This window comes from Protopterus annectens, chromosome 16.part0 (assembly GCF_019279795.1).
Source record: "Protopterus annectens isolate FY-2018-M chromosome 16.part0, PAN1.0, whole genome shotgun sequence".
NCBI lineage: Eukaryota > Metazoa > Chordata > Ceratodontiformes > Protopteridae > Protopterus > Protopterus annectens.
Genome location: NC_056750.1, coordinates 10,709,953 through 10,727,470, shown reverse-complemented (window position 1 = coordinate 10,727,470; position 17,518 = coordinate 10,709,953). Strand labels below are relative to the sequence as shown.

The 17,518-nt window shown below is 39.5% G+C and overlaps 1 protein-coding gene across 1 annotated transcript in view; it reads left to right on the top strand.

Annotated features, from left to right (window-relative positions):
• The window catches only part of LOC122791049 (bile salt-activated lipase-like), a 299,760-nt gene that overhangs the window by 176,224 nt on the left and 106,018 nt on the right, over positions 1 to 17,518 (top strand). The window contains exon 8 of the mRNA XM_044058827.1: positions 3,619 to 3,805. Coding sequence (XP_043914762.1) covers positions 3,619 to 3,805 — 187 coding nt within the window. The remainder of the gene's footprint in view (positions 1 to 3,618; positions 3,806 to 17,518) is intronic.

The window sequence follows — 17,518 nt, the reverse complement described above, 5'->3', positions numbered from 1 at the left end:
ATGGCAGAGAAGTTGGATATAGAATTGGATTACATTCTACCTAATGTGCTTGCTACACCTGGGGCTGGTATGGAAAAATATTTGGATCGCTACAATAGACTTTCATAATCAGACTAATCCTTTACTAGGATTTAATTTATCAGAAAAGAATACTGCTGGTGAAATATTAGTTGTGCAAAATCTTACCATACCCATAGATGCCCTTCTCTTCCATGTTGCAGTATTCCACATGTGGGGTCCTCTGCCTCAGGTGACCCAAATGTCCAGCTCTTATACAAAAGCTTAGCCTGGCTGCTGTAGGGTGCACAGGACATCACACTCTGGGACCATAAAGTGTGGGCCATAAATGTGACATCCACATACACAGACCTCAGAACTCTGCCACCGTCGAATGTCAGCTTGCTCGTTCTGCTCCGTGATACTGACTACGTTAAAGATAGGTACCCCATTGGGGAATCTTTCCTTACTTTTTCTAGGTTAAGCTTAGGTTGCTGTTAACTGATTCCATCCATGTCATCTAGGAAGGGAAAAAGTTAAGTGCAGCTGGCAAATTCCACACAAAGATACACAAAAATCTGCTTGTTTTGCTTAGGGACGTCCCATGACCATACAGTATGCAAAATCTGAGTCGTTCATCCCCAAGACCTATGCAGCCATTTGGCAGCCCTCAAATTGTTTGTAGAAAACCAACATCTGAAGCATCTTGCCCTCAGTATGGATCCTGAATTGGATGCCCAGGCGGAACCGCCTAAAAAGGCCAAGTTCTCTAGGTCTGATGCTGCTCCTCTGACTTCGGACATCTCTCCAGCTACCGGTCTAGGGACTGAGGAACATCAGATAGGACTGACAACTTCAGCGGGTACCAGTTCAGATGCTGCCTTTGCTTCTCCAGCCAGCACGTCCGTGGAGGTTTCTGAGAGATCGGTCTCAGTCGATGTCAAGGGAGAACCCAGCTCGCCCATACAGCCATGACTCGCTTCTGAGGAAGGTGCTACGACCCCAGGCCTGACATCTGATTCCAGCCCCTTAGCCTCTCAGACTACTCGTAAGACCTTAGCTCAAAAGGAAACAAAAGACTAGGCATTTACCTCCACCAGCGGAAGATCAGCCGGACTGGCTGGCATTTTCCCAGTCACTATTTCAGGCCTTTATGGCCCTAAGGCCTACTGCCTCACATACTCCTGCCTTGCAACTTTAAGTCCCAGGCCTCCATCTGATACTTCCATACCTCCTCCACAGACTCAGGAGGAAGACACTTCTTCCTCTGAAGAATCTCTCATGTATGCCTCCCAGTTGGCCTCTCCCCTAGAGCACGGATCCCCAGATAAGGACTCACTGGAAGGGGATTCCCCAGCAGAAAACATAACTTTTGGGGAGAATATCTCCAAAATGAAAGAATATTTCAATCATTTCCAACATACTCCTGGTTCATGTTGCCAACTCCTGTGTTTTTTTTCTGTCTCTCAAGCAGTTATCTTTGGAACATTGGAAAACATTTCACTGGCATAGTCTCTCTACGAGTTCTATTATCAGAAGAATATGAAGCAGAATTCCCTTCTGTTTGATAGCTCACTTTTTGTTGGACAAACGCTTGTATTATTTCCTCCTTAGTGTGTTCTGCATCAAAAATTGACTTTGACCCTCCAGGAAAAAAAATATTCTGAAGCTAGCTGGATATACCAGCTTGAGTCTCACACCTGCTTCTCGACATTTCCTGATTGCTAGAATAAATGTATTCCTCTTCTGCCTGGTGTACAGTTAGTAATAATTTTCCACAAATACTCCACTATCTCTCACTTCTAGTACTTTGTCCTTCTGCCACTGATTTGTCAGAATCAACTTACGCTGCTGATAGGATTGCATCTTTACTATTAGAGGTCTTAGCTGCTTTCTCATGGCCATGTTTGAAGCATACACACAATGTGCCCTTGCACTTAACAGCATCTGTTGTGGAATACAAGTCTAATTGCTTATCTGTGTTTTCATAAAAGTAATACATTGTGTTCCTCCCAATTTTTCACTTTTTTCCTACATGCTCTGTCCTCTAATTCTACCATTTTAAAACATCTCTTCTTGAGCAGTCTCATATTCAGACAACCTTGTCTTCACTTCAAGCTCTGATTTTTGCAGTTTTTTAAGCAATGTAAGTGTAGCTTTAAAGAAGTGAAATAAAACTTATTCTAGTTACCAAAAAGCATCTTAATTTTTCTGTTACTTGTCTATACTTAATTTAATGCTTGAGAATATTTCAATAGTTTTATCTAGAAAAAAATAAATAAAATAACTTGTCATTGTCCAGTTTAAGAGATGGTACATTTTCTTGAATACTTTCTACTTCTTGATTTATTAGTATTGTTTTGGTTTTAGTATGATTGAATTTAAACCCTGGCATTAATTTTAATTTATCTAATTAAAGGTTTTATAGCAAGTTTCTTCTTTTTCACCTACTGTTTATAACATACCAGCAAATAATAACATTTTTGAGATATACTGCACACTTACAGAAAAAAAAATCAGTCCTTTCTTGTGATGTAGTAAAATTTTGGTTCTTGCGCCTTGTAATAGCCACTTTGTTTTCTTGTGTTACCAATATCTGTCCATGACCAGTTTAACAGAGCTGTCCTTGGGGGTCATTTATTGCATCTACAGCCAAGATACATTTTTAAGTGATGTCTGTTATCCTCTGTGCTAATACTGTTATATTGCTTGGAAGAATTTTATCATAAAAGTTGTATATTGGAATGTCACTAATATATTGTATTATCCATATAAGACAGACTGTTACACTGCATACACAACTGCTGGACTGTAATATTGCAGAAGTGAATATATGTATAAAAATTATACTCCAGACTGTCAAAGTACCCCATCTTCTTCCCCATCATCTGACCTTTTTTCTTCTTCTATCTCCCAGCTACCAAATTGCTTCACTCCATCACCAATGCAGTCATGCATTTTTTTTTCTTTTTACTGCTTTGCTGTTCCTTGTTGATAATCATTATATAGATTACAAAAGGTAGGTTATGTAAGCTATTTTTTTTTCTGTATAGTTTTTTTTTATTTACATCATCTGGTCTCCCTGGTAAAATCTGTGAAATCTGTAGTCTTGGTTACATGCACCCAGTCGATAGCATCCAATAACATTTATTTGAAGGTGCCGCATTCTTTTTCATGAGTCCCAAGCATTGGGTCAGTTAATTTATATATTTACTTGACTTTGAAAGTAATCTCATATTTAGGCTTTTTCTATCCATTTGACTCTGTTATTAATACTTCTCAGCAATCTATCGTGTTGTTTCAGTCCTTCTTCTTTCTAATCCTTGTGTTCCTGACTAAATTATCATTTGCATGCTGATATGCATTTTCCCAGAATTCATTGATAAGCCCTTTGCAGAACTGTAGTTTATATCTTCTGGACAGGGAATGACTAACTTTACTCTAATATGGTAACAGAGTTTGCTAGGACTTCAAAAATATTTTGCAGTTGAATTAAATGTATTCTGTCAGTTAAAATAACCACTTCCATATTGAATTACATTGTATGAGGATTAAATGGCTCCACTAAGATTTATTGTTTCCTCAGAGACAAGCATTGATGTGTTTCATTAACTCTTTCAGATCCACTCGTGTACTACTTAGGATTTTCTCCAGTCATTGATGGCGACTTCATTCCAGATGAGCCTTCAAAGCTTTTCCATAATGCTGCAGATATTGACTATATCACTGGAACGAATGACATGGATGGCCATATTTTTGCTGGTATTGACTTGCCAGTTATCAACAGGCCAATTGCACATATACAAACGTAAGAAGTCATTCTGATTTGTTATTTTTTTTTTCTAATGGGAATGAAATTCATTTAAATATTTTTGGTTTTAGCTCAAAGGATGGCATATAACTCCATAGTCAAGGAAAGTGATTTTTCTATTTTTTCAGTTTCATGTTTATCTTTTTCCACCTAGTCTATCAAGTCCTGTCTTCACCCTTTTCACCCATTTGTTCCTCCAACGGCTAACCGTAAACACACTGGCAGCTCTGGACAGAGATGGAATCGGAGCAGTTGTTATTCTTGGTTAATTTGGCTTGCTTTATTTATTAATCACTTCCCTCTCTTCCACACTCATTCCCAGCAGGCAGTGACATAAATACAGACAATCTGCTTATGCATGCTTCTCTGCTTTTATTGCAGGTCTCAAGCCTCTGGTCCTCACTATGAGCTTAACTTTTGCTGGAAATCCGTGCGCCAACAATTTCCCAGTTCCCTGTAAAAACAATATGCAATTATAGAACTTGAACCATCTTAGTACTGAAAACAAAATGCGATTTCATAGACATCAGCCCCTTTGGCCTGAGCACTGCATCACCATAACTCGGATTTCTTTTTCCATTTACTACATGCGAAACTGCCCAGTGTTTCATTTATTTAATTATATGTAAGATTCACTGAAAAGGTATAACAGAACCATGATAATGATCAAAAATTACATCTAACATTTCCAGGTCCAAGTCCTGAAACGTAGACTCAAGAATATGGAATTAAATTGTAAGTCAGTGTCCTCATTCATAATGTATTTAGTATGGCTGCCTGAGTAGTAGATAGGACAAACTTGTGAATGTCAGATGCAGTGTAATTTATAGAGCAGACAGATTTGTGATTTGCTCTAAAATAATTTACGAGTTTAAGTACAAATGAGTAATATATCATAATAGGTCTACTTTTTTTGATCGAAATATCATAATTTCTCACAAGAAAAGTATGACCTTACTTTTGAGAAAGTGCACTTCAACGAAAGTGCACTTTCACGAATTCTGGTTCAGCGAACCAGCAATACAAATGAAACAGAGCACTACAATGGGGATAAGGGAATATACCTGTTTCCCCATTGTAGTGCGATCTGAGTTAGTACATATAAAGTACCGGGCGTGTGGCAGGTGCAGGAGGGCTTGCCCCCCTGCAAAATGGAGTTTAAAGTGTTTTTTTTATTTTTATTGCTGGTTTGCTGAACAGGAATTTGTGAAACTGCACTTTCGTTAAAGTGCACTTTCTTGAAAGTAAGGTCATACTTTTCTTGTGAGAACAATACAAGGAAAAGCACAAGAGAGAATGTAACACAGTTGCCACCTGTCCAATTGTGAGCAGGACAGTCACGATTTAGTAACTTGTGTTATACTGCTTGCTTTAGCTGTGATTAGGAAAGGAAATGTCTTGGTTTGATGATGTTACTAGAAATGTTAACATTATCAAGACAGAAGAGCTTTCCCACTCACAGTTAATGCGGGCACTGCGTGCTGGTGAAGCTGCATGCTGAAGCAGTATTGCACATGCTGCATGTTATCTATTATGTCTGGTACCGAAATACAGCAGTGATTGGCTGGACATGAATGGTTGTGGGTAGGACTGCAGACAGAACATCAGCAATATACTGTATTAGCCTCTGATGTCAGGCTACAGAAAACTGAATGCAGGTTCTGATCAGTGAACATTATCTGCAACTCCCCCCAAAATGTAATAAAACATTTTTACTTGTTGCCATAATTTTTCACTACTTTGCTCAAGAAGGGACAAGGCCAAAAATAATGGGAGACAAAGACCAAAAATCAGGGACAATAAATTCACATAAAGAGGTTAATAGAACAAAAGGTTTTGCATCAATCCTCATTTTCTGAACAACATATACAATTTTGTTGTCTAGCATTACTGAGTGTAATGCTCAGTGATCACTGATTTACCAGGAAAATAAAAATTTTAAAAGGGGACATGGCAAAATATGTGCCAAAATTAGGGACAGTCAGGAAGTATTATGGCTGTTTGCTGTCATGGTTATATTACAGGAAGGATTTTTTTTTTGAACAGCCTCCTCTATAAGGCTATTGAAAGTATAATCATGGCATTAATAAAGAAGGACATAGGTAACCTACAAAACCTGTCTACTTAACCTGGTTGACTTCTTTGAGAAGATTACCAAAGCAATGCATTTGGGCAAATCAGTATAAACGACATATGTAGGCCTCTCAAGGACATTCAACACCATTCCACAGTCAGGTATGACAGATAAACTCTCCCACCTAAAGGTAAATCCATATATAACTCATTGGATAGCAAATTGGATCACCAAGCAGAACCCAATTAGGGAAGTTGACTATCTCCTCAAAAAGACCTGTCTCTAGTGGTGGTAGGTTTCAGTCCTTGGACCATTCCTCTTTGACATTTACTTCGCAGAGGTCAATACAAATGTTAAGAGTTTATGGCTGACAAAGTTCATAGACAACTGTAGACTTGATACCATCATAAACTCCCCAGAGAAAACCAAAATCCTCTAAGAGGGCCTTTCCCAAACAAATATCTGTGTCAAAACAATGGACTAAAACTAAATGCAAAGTATGTATAATCATATCCAGCATGACTTGTAACTATCACATTGGCAAGATACCCCTGAAGTTTTCTGACACAGCTCTCTCTACAGATATGGAATCCAGGTCCAGGGATGTAATCATTACACTGCCCCTGCCTGTCATCAGGCTGATCACTGAATATAATACATCATTCAGTATGTGCCTGTCTAAACACTTGTAACAACTTGGGTGACCAAACTTTCTCACTAAAGAAAATTAAGGGTCTGACTCACAAACACTATGTAGGCCTCATTCCTCTTCTTGGTATCATACAGGCTACTAAGAGGCAGCCTCTGGCACACGCATAGAACCTCAGCAGACCCTATCCCATCAGACCTATTACACATTTACAAGGCCATTGGTGACATGAATGCCCACTCAAAGGCTATCAATCACTTTGCAACATAAATAGAATACATTGGAGGGATAGGAATCTACCAGAGAGAATACCTCTTCTATGGAACCTTCAGATGCAAAATACATGTGTTAAGCCACCATGGGAATGTGAGACTGCACTTCATAAGACTCACACAGAGCTATAGTCTGGTACCTATGAATCTAAGAAACTAATTTTGAAAATGACTTTAATGCCAATGTTGCACAGGAGCTCTGCAAAATGTCAGAAGACATGGCTGGCATTGCATTTCTGTTGTACTACCCAGTAGCGCTATGCCATATGACACAACAGTGATGTAACACCCAGTAAATGACCTCATAAATGCAGGAACAGGATGCGTAGCACATGTACATATGTAATGAGACATAGCTGTGTTCACATCTGCACAATGCATACCACAATTAATATTTTAGTAGGTGTGTGTGTGTGTGTGTATGTGTGTGTTTGATTATGAGTACCAATAATTCCTTCACTGGTTAGGGCACCTAGGCTGCCATGCAGTGCATGCTGGGAGCCTCACAGTTTGAATTAAGCACTGCTTATTGCAGCAGTATTTACATATTTTATTTGACATTTGGACGGCCGAGGTGGTGCAGCGGTTATCGTTGCTGCCTCACAGCAAGAGGTTCGCCGGTTTGATCCTCGGCTGGGGTGCCTTCTGTGCAGAGTCTACATGTCCTTCCTGTGGTCACGTGGGTTTCCTCCGGGTGCTCCGGTTTCATCCCAAAGACATGCTGTAGGTGGATTGGATACTCTAAATTGACCCTAGGCATGAGTGCGTGCATGTGTGTGCCTTCCGTGGTAGGTTGGGCACTGGGCTGGCAACTTGACACCGTAAAACTCCACTGCCAATCATGAGTGGACAGGTTATCTGCTGTGGTGACCCCTAACTGGGAAAAGCCAAAAGAAGAAGAAGATTTTTTTTATTTGACATTTGTTTACATGGAAAGTCTGACTGGATCCAGAGTACCCATTTTCAGCAGTGGCCTGGGAGAAAAGCTCCAGCCAGGTACATGCATTTCACTAAAGTGCACAATGAAATAAAAGTAGGCAAATCAAAAGTAGGCATATCATAACATCATACATCAATCTACAAGATATAGTGAGAACAGACAAATGTTTATTTCAGGAACTTAAAAAACAGGTAATATAAACAATCTTCATAGACAGTGCAAGAACAATATGCATAGGAGAGATAAGCTATAGACAATAAGTGGACATAAGATTACAATATAAACACGAAGAGGATAGTTAGTGGGTAGACATGAAGAAGGAGAACAGGTAGTGGTCTGTTTAGGGGACAGTTAGGAAGTCATTTGATATTAGAAATATATGAACATTGAGAAATTAGTTATAGGGAGAAGGAGAAGGGGTGTGAAGACGAAAGTAGAGCAGTGTGAGAAGAGAGAATGTTGTGAAATTACAGAGGTGGAGCTGGAGCAAGAGGAAAATAGGGTGGAAAGGTGTAGGTACATAACACTGATGGTATGTGAATAAGAAAGACATGAAAGTAAAGGGGCAAATGTAATGACAGTTCCACCTGGAAGAGTGATGGCTTGATACTTCAGTAGCATCATTATTAGGACCATGACAAGACCACAATATATCCTAAATCACATAACAGTGTCTTTTTTGTGAGCCATGTGTGTGTTTTGAGAGCAGACTGCACAACTCTGCACCACTGAAACAATGTATGAAAGCACTAATGAGTGAAGAATGGGACAATAACTGGGAACCAGTCTGGCAGTTTGCACATTGGATTAAGGTTGTGAGCTGTATTTCCTGTGGTACAGGGTTTGATTCTTTTAACGGTCATTTGCCTGCTGTGTGTCCTTGAGTGAGTCACTTAACCATACAGTGCTGGAAGTAACTGAGAATTTATGCTAGGCTTCTCAATGGTCCCCGAGACTGCAAGCTTAGTCAATACCTATGCACCTCTGAACCAGTGTGTTCACACTTCCTCTGTCATATAGCAAAATTAAGTACCCCTCCTTCAGATTCATCTCACCCCAAACTTTGCTGATGCTTGCTTGACAAAATACTGGCTGGAGATGTGTACTTCACCTTTTTATGGATGCATATCCCACTGCGGGTTCTGTGGCTGTCAGAAATGTGAGCTGAACAATCTCTGAGCTGCCTTTGGCATACCCAGCAACTCTAACCATCGGTCCGGAAGCCACCACTTTAAGCTTAAAATAATATCACTGAACCCTAGTGGATTTTTCTCCTGAGGTTTTCTCCTGGCCACAGTACAGGAAACACAGGTTTGCGGACCTTAACAGATACCCTGAAACTCTAATCGTCAGCCCGGAAGCCACCATTTTAAGCTTAAAATAATACCACTGAACCCTAGTGGATTTTTCCCAGTGGCTTTCTCCTGGCCACAGTACAGGCAACACAGGTTTGAGGACCTTAACAGATACCCTGCAACTCTAACCATCGGTCCGGAAGCCACCATTTTAAGCTAAAAATAATACCACTGAAGTATGTGTCCCAGTGAATAACTACTACATGATAAGCTAATTTTAATTAATGCTAGAATTTATAAGCACAACAGGAATTTAGTGGGGTTTTTTTGCTAGTCGCCAGGAAAGGCAGATGCCAGCAGCTCCCATCCTTTCTATTTGGTTACCCACTATCCTCATACTGTTTCTGTGTATATTCTCCTGTTCTGTACTTTACCCCTTCCCTGAATTAATTTCTAGCCTGACTCATAACTGCCTTTGTTAGTGCACCTGTCCTATTTTACTGTCTTTAGACTCTATGTAAATGTTTTTTTTTTATTTTTTTGCCTTGCTTTTAGCTGCTAGTAAGACCTCCCCCCAGGCCCCTCTCTACTGTAGCTTATTTTAACCATACAGCACTGGGTTTGCTTCAAGTAAATCTACTTGTGTAGCTTGAGGCCAGTGCCCTTTTGTAAGCATACTTCTGCTCATATTTTATTTATTTTGTATTTATTTCTGGTGACTATACCTTTAGAAACTTTATATCCTTGTCTCTCAAGCTAGTTTTTCACTATTATTTTCTGATTGTTTCTCTGACTTCATCTTCACCAGGGTGTTAGCCCCGCTTCGTTCACCCTCGCTATGCTTGGGCTCACTTTGCTCCCCTATCCTACCCTCATTCTTACCCACCCCCATTACAATTACTTTTATACCTAACTATCCTTCCCCTTCCTGTCCCACTAGCCACTACAATTCCACTTCCTGCCTATTGCCACAACCACCTTAATAATCTGTCAATCTTGTCAACACCACTTCCTCTATACCACTGTCTCTACCTACACTATCTGACCATATTTTATTCCAAAATGTATTATTTTCTAATATCTTCTACACTTCTCTCTATCTCCACCTCTTACCACTCCAATCTCTCTGACCCACTCCTGTGTTCACCAACTTCTCACTCATACAACATATATCCAACTACTTCATCTTTTACTATCTCCGCTAATCTCTTTACTACCTCAAGTCTATATAAACTATCCATAATACAGGTTTTTAAACCTTCCCACAAAGTTAAGTCAAAACTATACAAACTCCATCTAGCATCTACTACACACTCTCGCCTCACTAAAAACCTACTTTGTTCTGGAGATATCCCTCCCAACCCTGGCCCCTCTTTTTCTCTCCCCACCCTCACTCTCCCCAAAACTACCTCTACACTGCCCCATCTTATTCCTCTAACAGTCACCAACCTCAGTCACAACAATCATCTCCATCCAAATACTTAACAATTTCTCATTGAATATTCAGAGTCTAGTAAATAAAGTCACTGAGCTGCACTCATGGATAGCTCTCAATACCCCTCACATCCTCTCCTTATCTGAAACCTGGCTCAAGCCACAAATCTCAAATAGTGAAATACTCCCATCAGGTTATCATATCTTCCGATCTGATAGACCTGTAAAAAAAGGGGGTGGTGTGGCCATCCTCTACTCAAACAACCTTAACCTCTCACCTTACCCTTCCCCAATTCCTGACTTCCTCCCAGCTGAAATCATTATCCTTAACTGCCATCTGAACCACCACAAAAAACTTGCAATTGCCTCTATCTACCTTCCTCCTGGTAACAATCTGCCCATTCCTGAAAACATCCTATCCTGGTTCTCCCACAATATACCATTTGAGACACTTATCCTTGGTGATGTCAACATTGATTGGTCCAAACTCACAACTGACTCCCCCCAACTCAGTATCCACCTACACGGCTTCCACCAACTTATAACATCTCCCACTCACTTCCATAAAAATTCCACCTCCAGCTCAATCATAGACTGGATCCTTACCAGTTCCCCCCCACCAATACCACAATCCCACCACCTTACCTGACTCCCTCAGTGATCATTTCCCTACCACCATCTTAAGACACTACTCCCATATTCCTAAACCCCACCTTATCAAAGACTGTCGAAAACTATCGACTTTCAATTCATCCCAATTTAACTCCATTCTCCACAACATAGATTGGTCCATCCTAAAACACCTCCCCGAAATTATGCTGTAAGCACTTTCAATAGCATCTTCATGAGTACTCTAAACTCCTTAGCTCCCTCTAGGAAGATCAGAGTAAAATCAAATCATGCTCCCTGGCTCTCCAAGGAGACTAGGTCCCTTATGAAACAAAGAGCTAGACTAAAACTAAAAACCACCTCTTCTTCAAAAATAAAGGCACCTGAGGAACCTTGCAAAAAAACATACAACTAATGACAAAAAGTTATACTATAGCTCTGCTCAGCTTAACAACAAATCCAATCCTCAAAAATTTGGGTCAACTCTCAGCATCCTCTATCCTGGAAAGCCCTCTAATCCCTCCCCATACCCTAACTCTTCCTCTCAGGAAACAGCTACCCTCCTGAATAAACACTTTATCTCTTCCATCCAAAATCTGGTAACCTCTAAGCCAAACTCTACTTCAACACCCACCCCTCCAAGCCCACTAACACAACTTTGTTTTCTTTTGAGCCAGTTCCCATTACTTACATCAAATCTCCACTACTCAAGCTAAAACCTTGCTCTCCTTCCACTGACAATCTATCTCCTACATTCCTCAAACTTGCTGCTGACTCAATTGCCTATCCTATATCTATACTAATTAATCCATCTATTCTGGAATCAACTGTCCCCACCCTTTGGAAATCTTTCTTCACTATCCCTCTTCATAAAGGTGGAAACTCCACTGACCCCTCAAACTACCGACCCATTGCCATTCTGTCCCCCCTCTCCAAGATATTGGAAAAATTTATTCACTCACACCTTCTCAATCACCTCCTCACACACCACTTATGTACCCCTACCCAACATGGATTTCGTCCTCACCACAGCACCACCACCACTGCCCTCCTCTCCTTCAGTCATATCATTGCAGAGGCCCTAGACAACAATAAACTCATTTCCTGTCTCTTCCTAGATCTCTCCAAAGCCTTCGATACTGTCTCTCATCCTCTACTACTATCCAAACTCGCAAATCTCCACCTATCCCCCTCCACACTTGCCTGGTTTAATAGTTACCTATCTGGCAGGGAACAATCTGTCAAATGGCTCTCATGCTCCTCAACTTTCCTTCCCATCTCCACAGGTGTTCCCCAAGGCTCCATCTTGGGACCCCTTTTGGTTAACATCTTCACCAATGATCTTTACACCTCATGCAAAGAATCCTCCCTTATTCAGTATGCCGACAACTCCACACTTATATCCATCTCAAGTAACATTCCTGAACTACACTCCCTGACCCAACAGGCCCTACTATCCACTGAACAATGGCTCTTTCACAACCAATTGATCCTAAATCCCAAAAAGACCAAACTCCTACTTTTCCTTCCCCGTTCTCTTTCTCATCACAAAACCTCCTTTTTATTACATATTTTAACAATGCAACTATCCAACCTGACACCCACACAAAACTCCTAGGGGTCATTATCGATGACGAACTAAATTTCAACCTACACATACTGCAGTGTATAAAAAAAACAAACCAGAAACTAGGTCTGCTATATCAGAACAAAAAATTCCTAACCCCCTAATCTAGACTTATCCTGGGCCAGGCACTTCTCCTCCTCCCCTCCCTCTTATACGCTGCCCCAGTTCTTACCAATATCCAGGCGTCCACTCTAAAGAAACTCCAACAGACTTAAAATAAAATAGCCAGATTCATTACTAACTCCCCATACAACTCATACCACTGCATTTCTTTAAACTCTCTTCAATGGCTTGAACTTCCCCAGTTTCTGCTATCTTATCAGTTTCACATGCTACACTCTATTCTTTATAAACCCTCCTTCTATCCATCTCTATCTTCCTTAGTCTCCAGCAACATCCCATCCCTGCCCCTCTGTACTTCTAACCAACAATTTCTTGATATCTACCACCCAAAAAGGTCAGTAGGCAAACTACTCTACAAACACTCCCTTGCCCATACTTAGAACAAATTTCCCCCTTGACTTACTTTCAGTCTCCCACACCTCACACTTTAAAAATTAACTAAAAGCTTATTTTCTCAATTCCAGAACCTGTCCTTGCCATGACCCCACCTAGTCTTCCTTCCATTTATGTACCCTCAAAAGGACCATACTTAGTACCTCATTACACCTCTCTCTCCAATGTGTCTACTATGCATTTGCATAATTTTATACAAACAAAATTTTTTTTATTGTTGACCTATTGAACTATATCAATGTAAAATTATGTTACTAAGCTTCGTTTAATGCAACTTTAACTTTATGCATGTAACCCAACATATGTGAATCTTTTTGCTATAACTGCTATTATATCAATATTGTTTAAAATTGTACTTGTTTAAAAATGTACTACTGGAGCTTTTCTCCTCGGATCTCCACTGAAAATGAGCCACAAGCCCAGTTGGACAAACCTGGTTAACAAATGTCAATAAATAAATAAATAAATACAGTGAAAAGACATTCATGCATTTTTGTGCCTAGAACTGATAAATACAAGAAAGGGTCGGTATATAACAGTATGTAGTACAATAAGGATCATAAATATCAATAGTATATTGCACAGCTTTTGTGCAAAGCACCCAAAAAGTGCAATACAATAATATTTTTATTAGATGCAAGTTAACAAAAATGTTATACACACTAAAAACATACACACCAGAATATGATATAAAAAGTGAGGAAGCAGAAGAAAACAGCAAGCTGTCAAAGCAGCTATACATATGTTAGCCGTAGTACATAACATGCATTAAACTCATGCAGCATGTAATACAGGGTATTTTACAAACTGGATGGTTATGCAGAGTGCTGTGCATTCATGTGTGGGACGTGTGTGTGTGTGTGTGTGCCACATGCGTGTATATATATATATATACATATATATATATATATATATATATATATATATACATATATATATATACACACATATATATATATATATATATATATATACACACACACACACACACACACACACACACACACACATACAAACACACACTATATATATATATATATATATATATATATATATATATATATATATATATATTTTTTAACCGCATCAGCCAAATGGATTGCTGACACTGCAGTACACCACATGGGGGTGATACACTCTGCATATGTTGTCCTTCAGATGAGATGTTAAACCAAGGCCCTGTATGCTTGAATTGTTGGTAGCTCAGATGGATATAAAAGATCCCATGACATCTATCAAAAAGAGTAGGGGTCCTCTGTTTATACACAAAAGAGCTCTTATTTACAACGTATTTACAAATATCCACTAATCTATAAATATATAGACATACAAATCTATTTACACATATTCATAATTTCCTTTACAATCATGCTAACATCAATCAACATTGTAGGCAAAAACTGGGTAAAATAGAATGTGAAATTATTGATCATCGCTGCACCAAACACCCTCTCCCCATTTTGAATAAAGCTATTTCTTTCAATAAGAATGAAAGAAGGGTTCCAAATGAAATTAATCAGGTTTGTGATAAAAGTCTAGCTTTCCAATATCTATGACTATTGACAGACAGGAGGTTAAAAAAATTATAAAGACTAATTGGAAAATTGTATTGGGAAACCCTGATTTAATCAGAATTATTGGCAGAGTCCCACAGTTTGTTTACAAAAAATATTTTAACATTAAAAAGTTATTGGAAATTGACGTTATTAGAGACAATAAAATATTTGGAAATACAATCAGCACTTTTCTTTGTGCCAACTGTAAACAATGTAAGTTTATTAGTAATATGAGTAGTGTCGACTTTCAGCATTTAAAATGTACTATTACAGTAAAGGGGAGATACAATTGTCATAGTTCTAACATAGTTTATTTAGCTACATGTAGTACTTGTCCACTGTACTATGTAGGGAAGAGCACAAAAGAATTAAGATTTAGAATTAGGGAGCATATCAAGGCTATAAAATAACAGGACTGCACCAATGCTTTAGCAAAACACAGTATTAGATGTTCTACCTTCAGGAAGTTTAATTTTTTTTTTTGTTTTGGAACAGGCTGAGTTGTTGAATTTAATGGATGGAATAATGTTTTAGAAGCCAGGGAACTTAAATTGCAAGTTTTTCTTAGAGCCAACAAGTTCCCTGCTATAAATGAAAACCTTAATATTAAATTTATTTATTTAACATTTGTTTACTGGGAAAGTTTCACTGGACACAAGTCCTTTTTCAATGGAGGCCTGGGGAGAAAAGCTCCAGTTAAGCAAAATTACAAGTTTGAGTTACAGTTACAAGTGTTTATTGAAATTAGCATAATATTTTATTAAGCAATAGTATATATATTTAGTAAAGTTTTTGTTGTTTTTTAGAAAAAAGAAATATAATCATGTGATTAATTTATGTTGAATATTTATTGGTTAATTTCAAATTATGTCATAGGGAAAGGGGTATTTAAACTGTGAGTTCATAGGTTCATATGTTCATAGGTAGGTACTAGGCTATACAAGCCTAGCCAAACAGTACCCTGGCTTTTGCCACCCAAGAAAATTATTTTCCTGTACCCCTGTCAAGCAGAGCCACAGAAGTGATACCTGGGGTGAATTTCCTATCTCCCATCCAATCATCAAGATTTTTCTTGAAGAGTGCTAATGAGGAGCTTTGTTTAATATAGATAGCTAGTTTGTTCCAGAGTATGGGAAGTCTCTGAGACAGGAATCTATCCCTCTAGCATGTTCTGTTTATTGTGGTGACAAGGTTTAGGTCCCTAGAGCATGTAGCTCAGAGGGATTGGGATTTCTTTACGTGGAGCATGTCCAGCAGCTCTGGGTTTGACATAGCTTTGTATGTTAGGCAGAGATCGCCTTTGAGTAGACGATATGTGACAGAGTAAAGCTGGAGTTTTTTGAGATGGTCTGCATAGTGCATCTGTTTAAGGCCATTAATCCTCTTTGTGAGGTATTTCTGTGGCCTTTCCAGTTGTTGTAGATGTCTTGTGAGGTACATACCAAAAGGGGCATTGTACTCTATAATGGGTCTAATGAATGATGAGTAGAGGGTAACAATGACCTCTTTTTTCCTGAATGAGAAACCTTTTTTGATGAGGTGTGCCATGTAGAAGGATTTCCTGACTCCTGTGGCGATGTGATTATCAAAGGAGAGACTACTGTCCACCTGTGTCCCAAGGTCTCTTATCACACTTTCGGTGTTAAGTAGACTACCGCCTATGTGATACTTCATGGGTACAGAGTTTTTACCAAAAGGAATGACAATGCACTTTTTGGCATTGAGCTTGATGCCATGGCTTTGACACCAGGCATCTGTCTCAGTGAGGCCCTTTTGTAGAATGTCCACATTGTTAGAAGATTTGATTACGGCTCCTAGTTTGCAGTCATCTGCAAACTTTGTTAGCCAAAGACCTTCTGTGTTATCCTGTACTTCAGAGAAGTAGATACCAAACAGGAGAGGACCTAGGACTGAACCCTGTGGTACTCCACTTGTCACTGGTCTGAAGTTGGATTTAGAGTCTGCTACTTTCTCAGTGTGGGTTCAGTCAGTGAGCCAGTTGGCAACCCATCTTGTGACATAGAGATTTATACCTAATTTAGTGAGTTTGTCTATAATTCCAGAGTGGGGGATGGTGTTGAAAGCCTTGGCGAGATCTAGATAGGCTGTGTGTACCACCTTACCCTCATCTACAGCTCTGGTGACTGCTTCAAAGAAGTCTATCAGATTTAGGAGACATGATCTTCCTTTTACAAACCTGAACTGGGTAGGGTCCAGAGTTTGGAGATTACCAATGTCATTGTTTATAAGTTCCATGATGATATGCTCCATAGCCTTGCAGACCAGGCTCATCAGGCTAATGGGGAGGTAGTTCCTGGGGTCCATGGTGGCTCCCCCTTTGTGGAGTAGGATAAGTGTTGCTGTGTGCCATTCAGTGGGCACAAAGCCTGAGGTGAGGCTATGATTGAACATGGTACTTAGGTGGGGTGCCAGGTCGCTCTGTAGTTCATGTAGAACGCAGCCTGGGATGTTGTCAGGTCCCATGGATGCTGGGTTCTTGGCTTTGGAGAGTGTGTTTTTTTACCTGTGCAGCTGTGATTACAGGTACTTTGCATTCTTCCAGTATAGAGATGGGCCCTTTAGGGGATGAGAGAGGGGTAAAGTTAGCACTGAACCTATCTGCCAGGATGTTGGCAATATCAGTTGGTTCTGTATATTTAGTGCCATTGTGCTGTAACTCAGAGCAGATCTGAGTGTTGCCATTGAGATTCTTGACATAGCTATAGAATGCTTTGTGG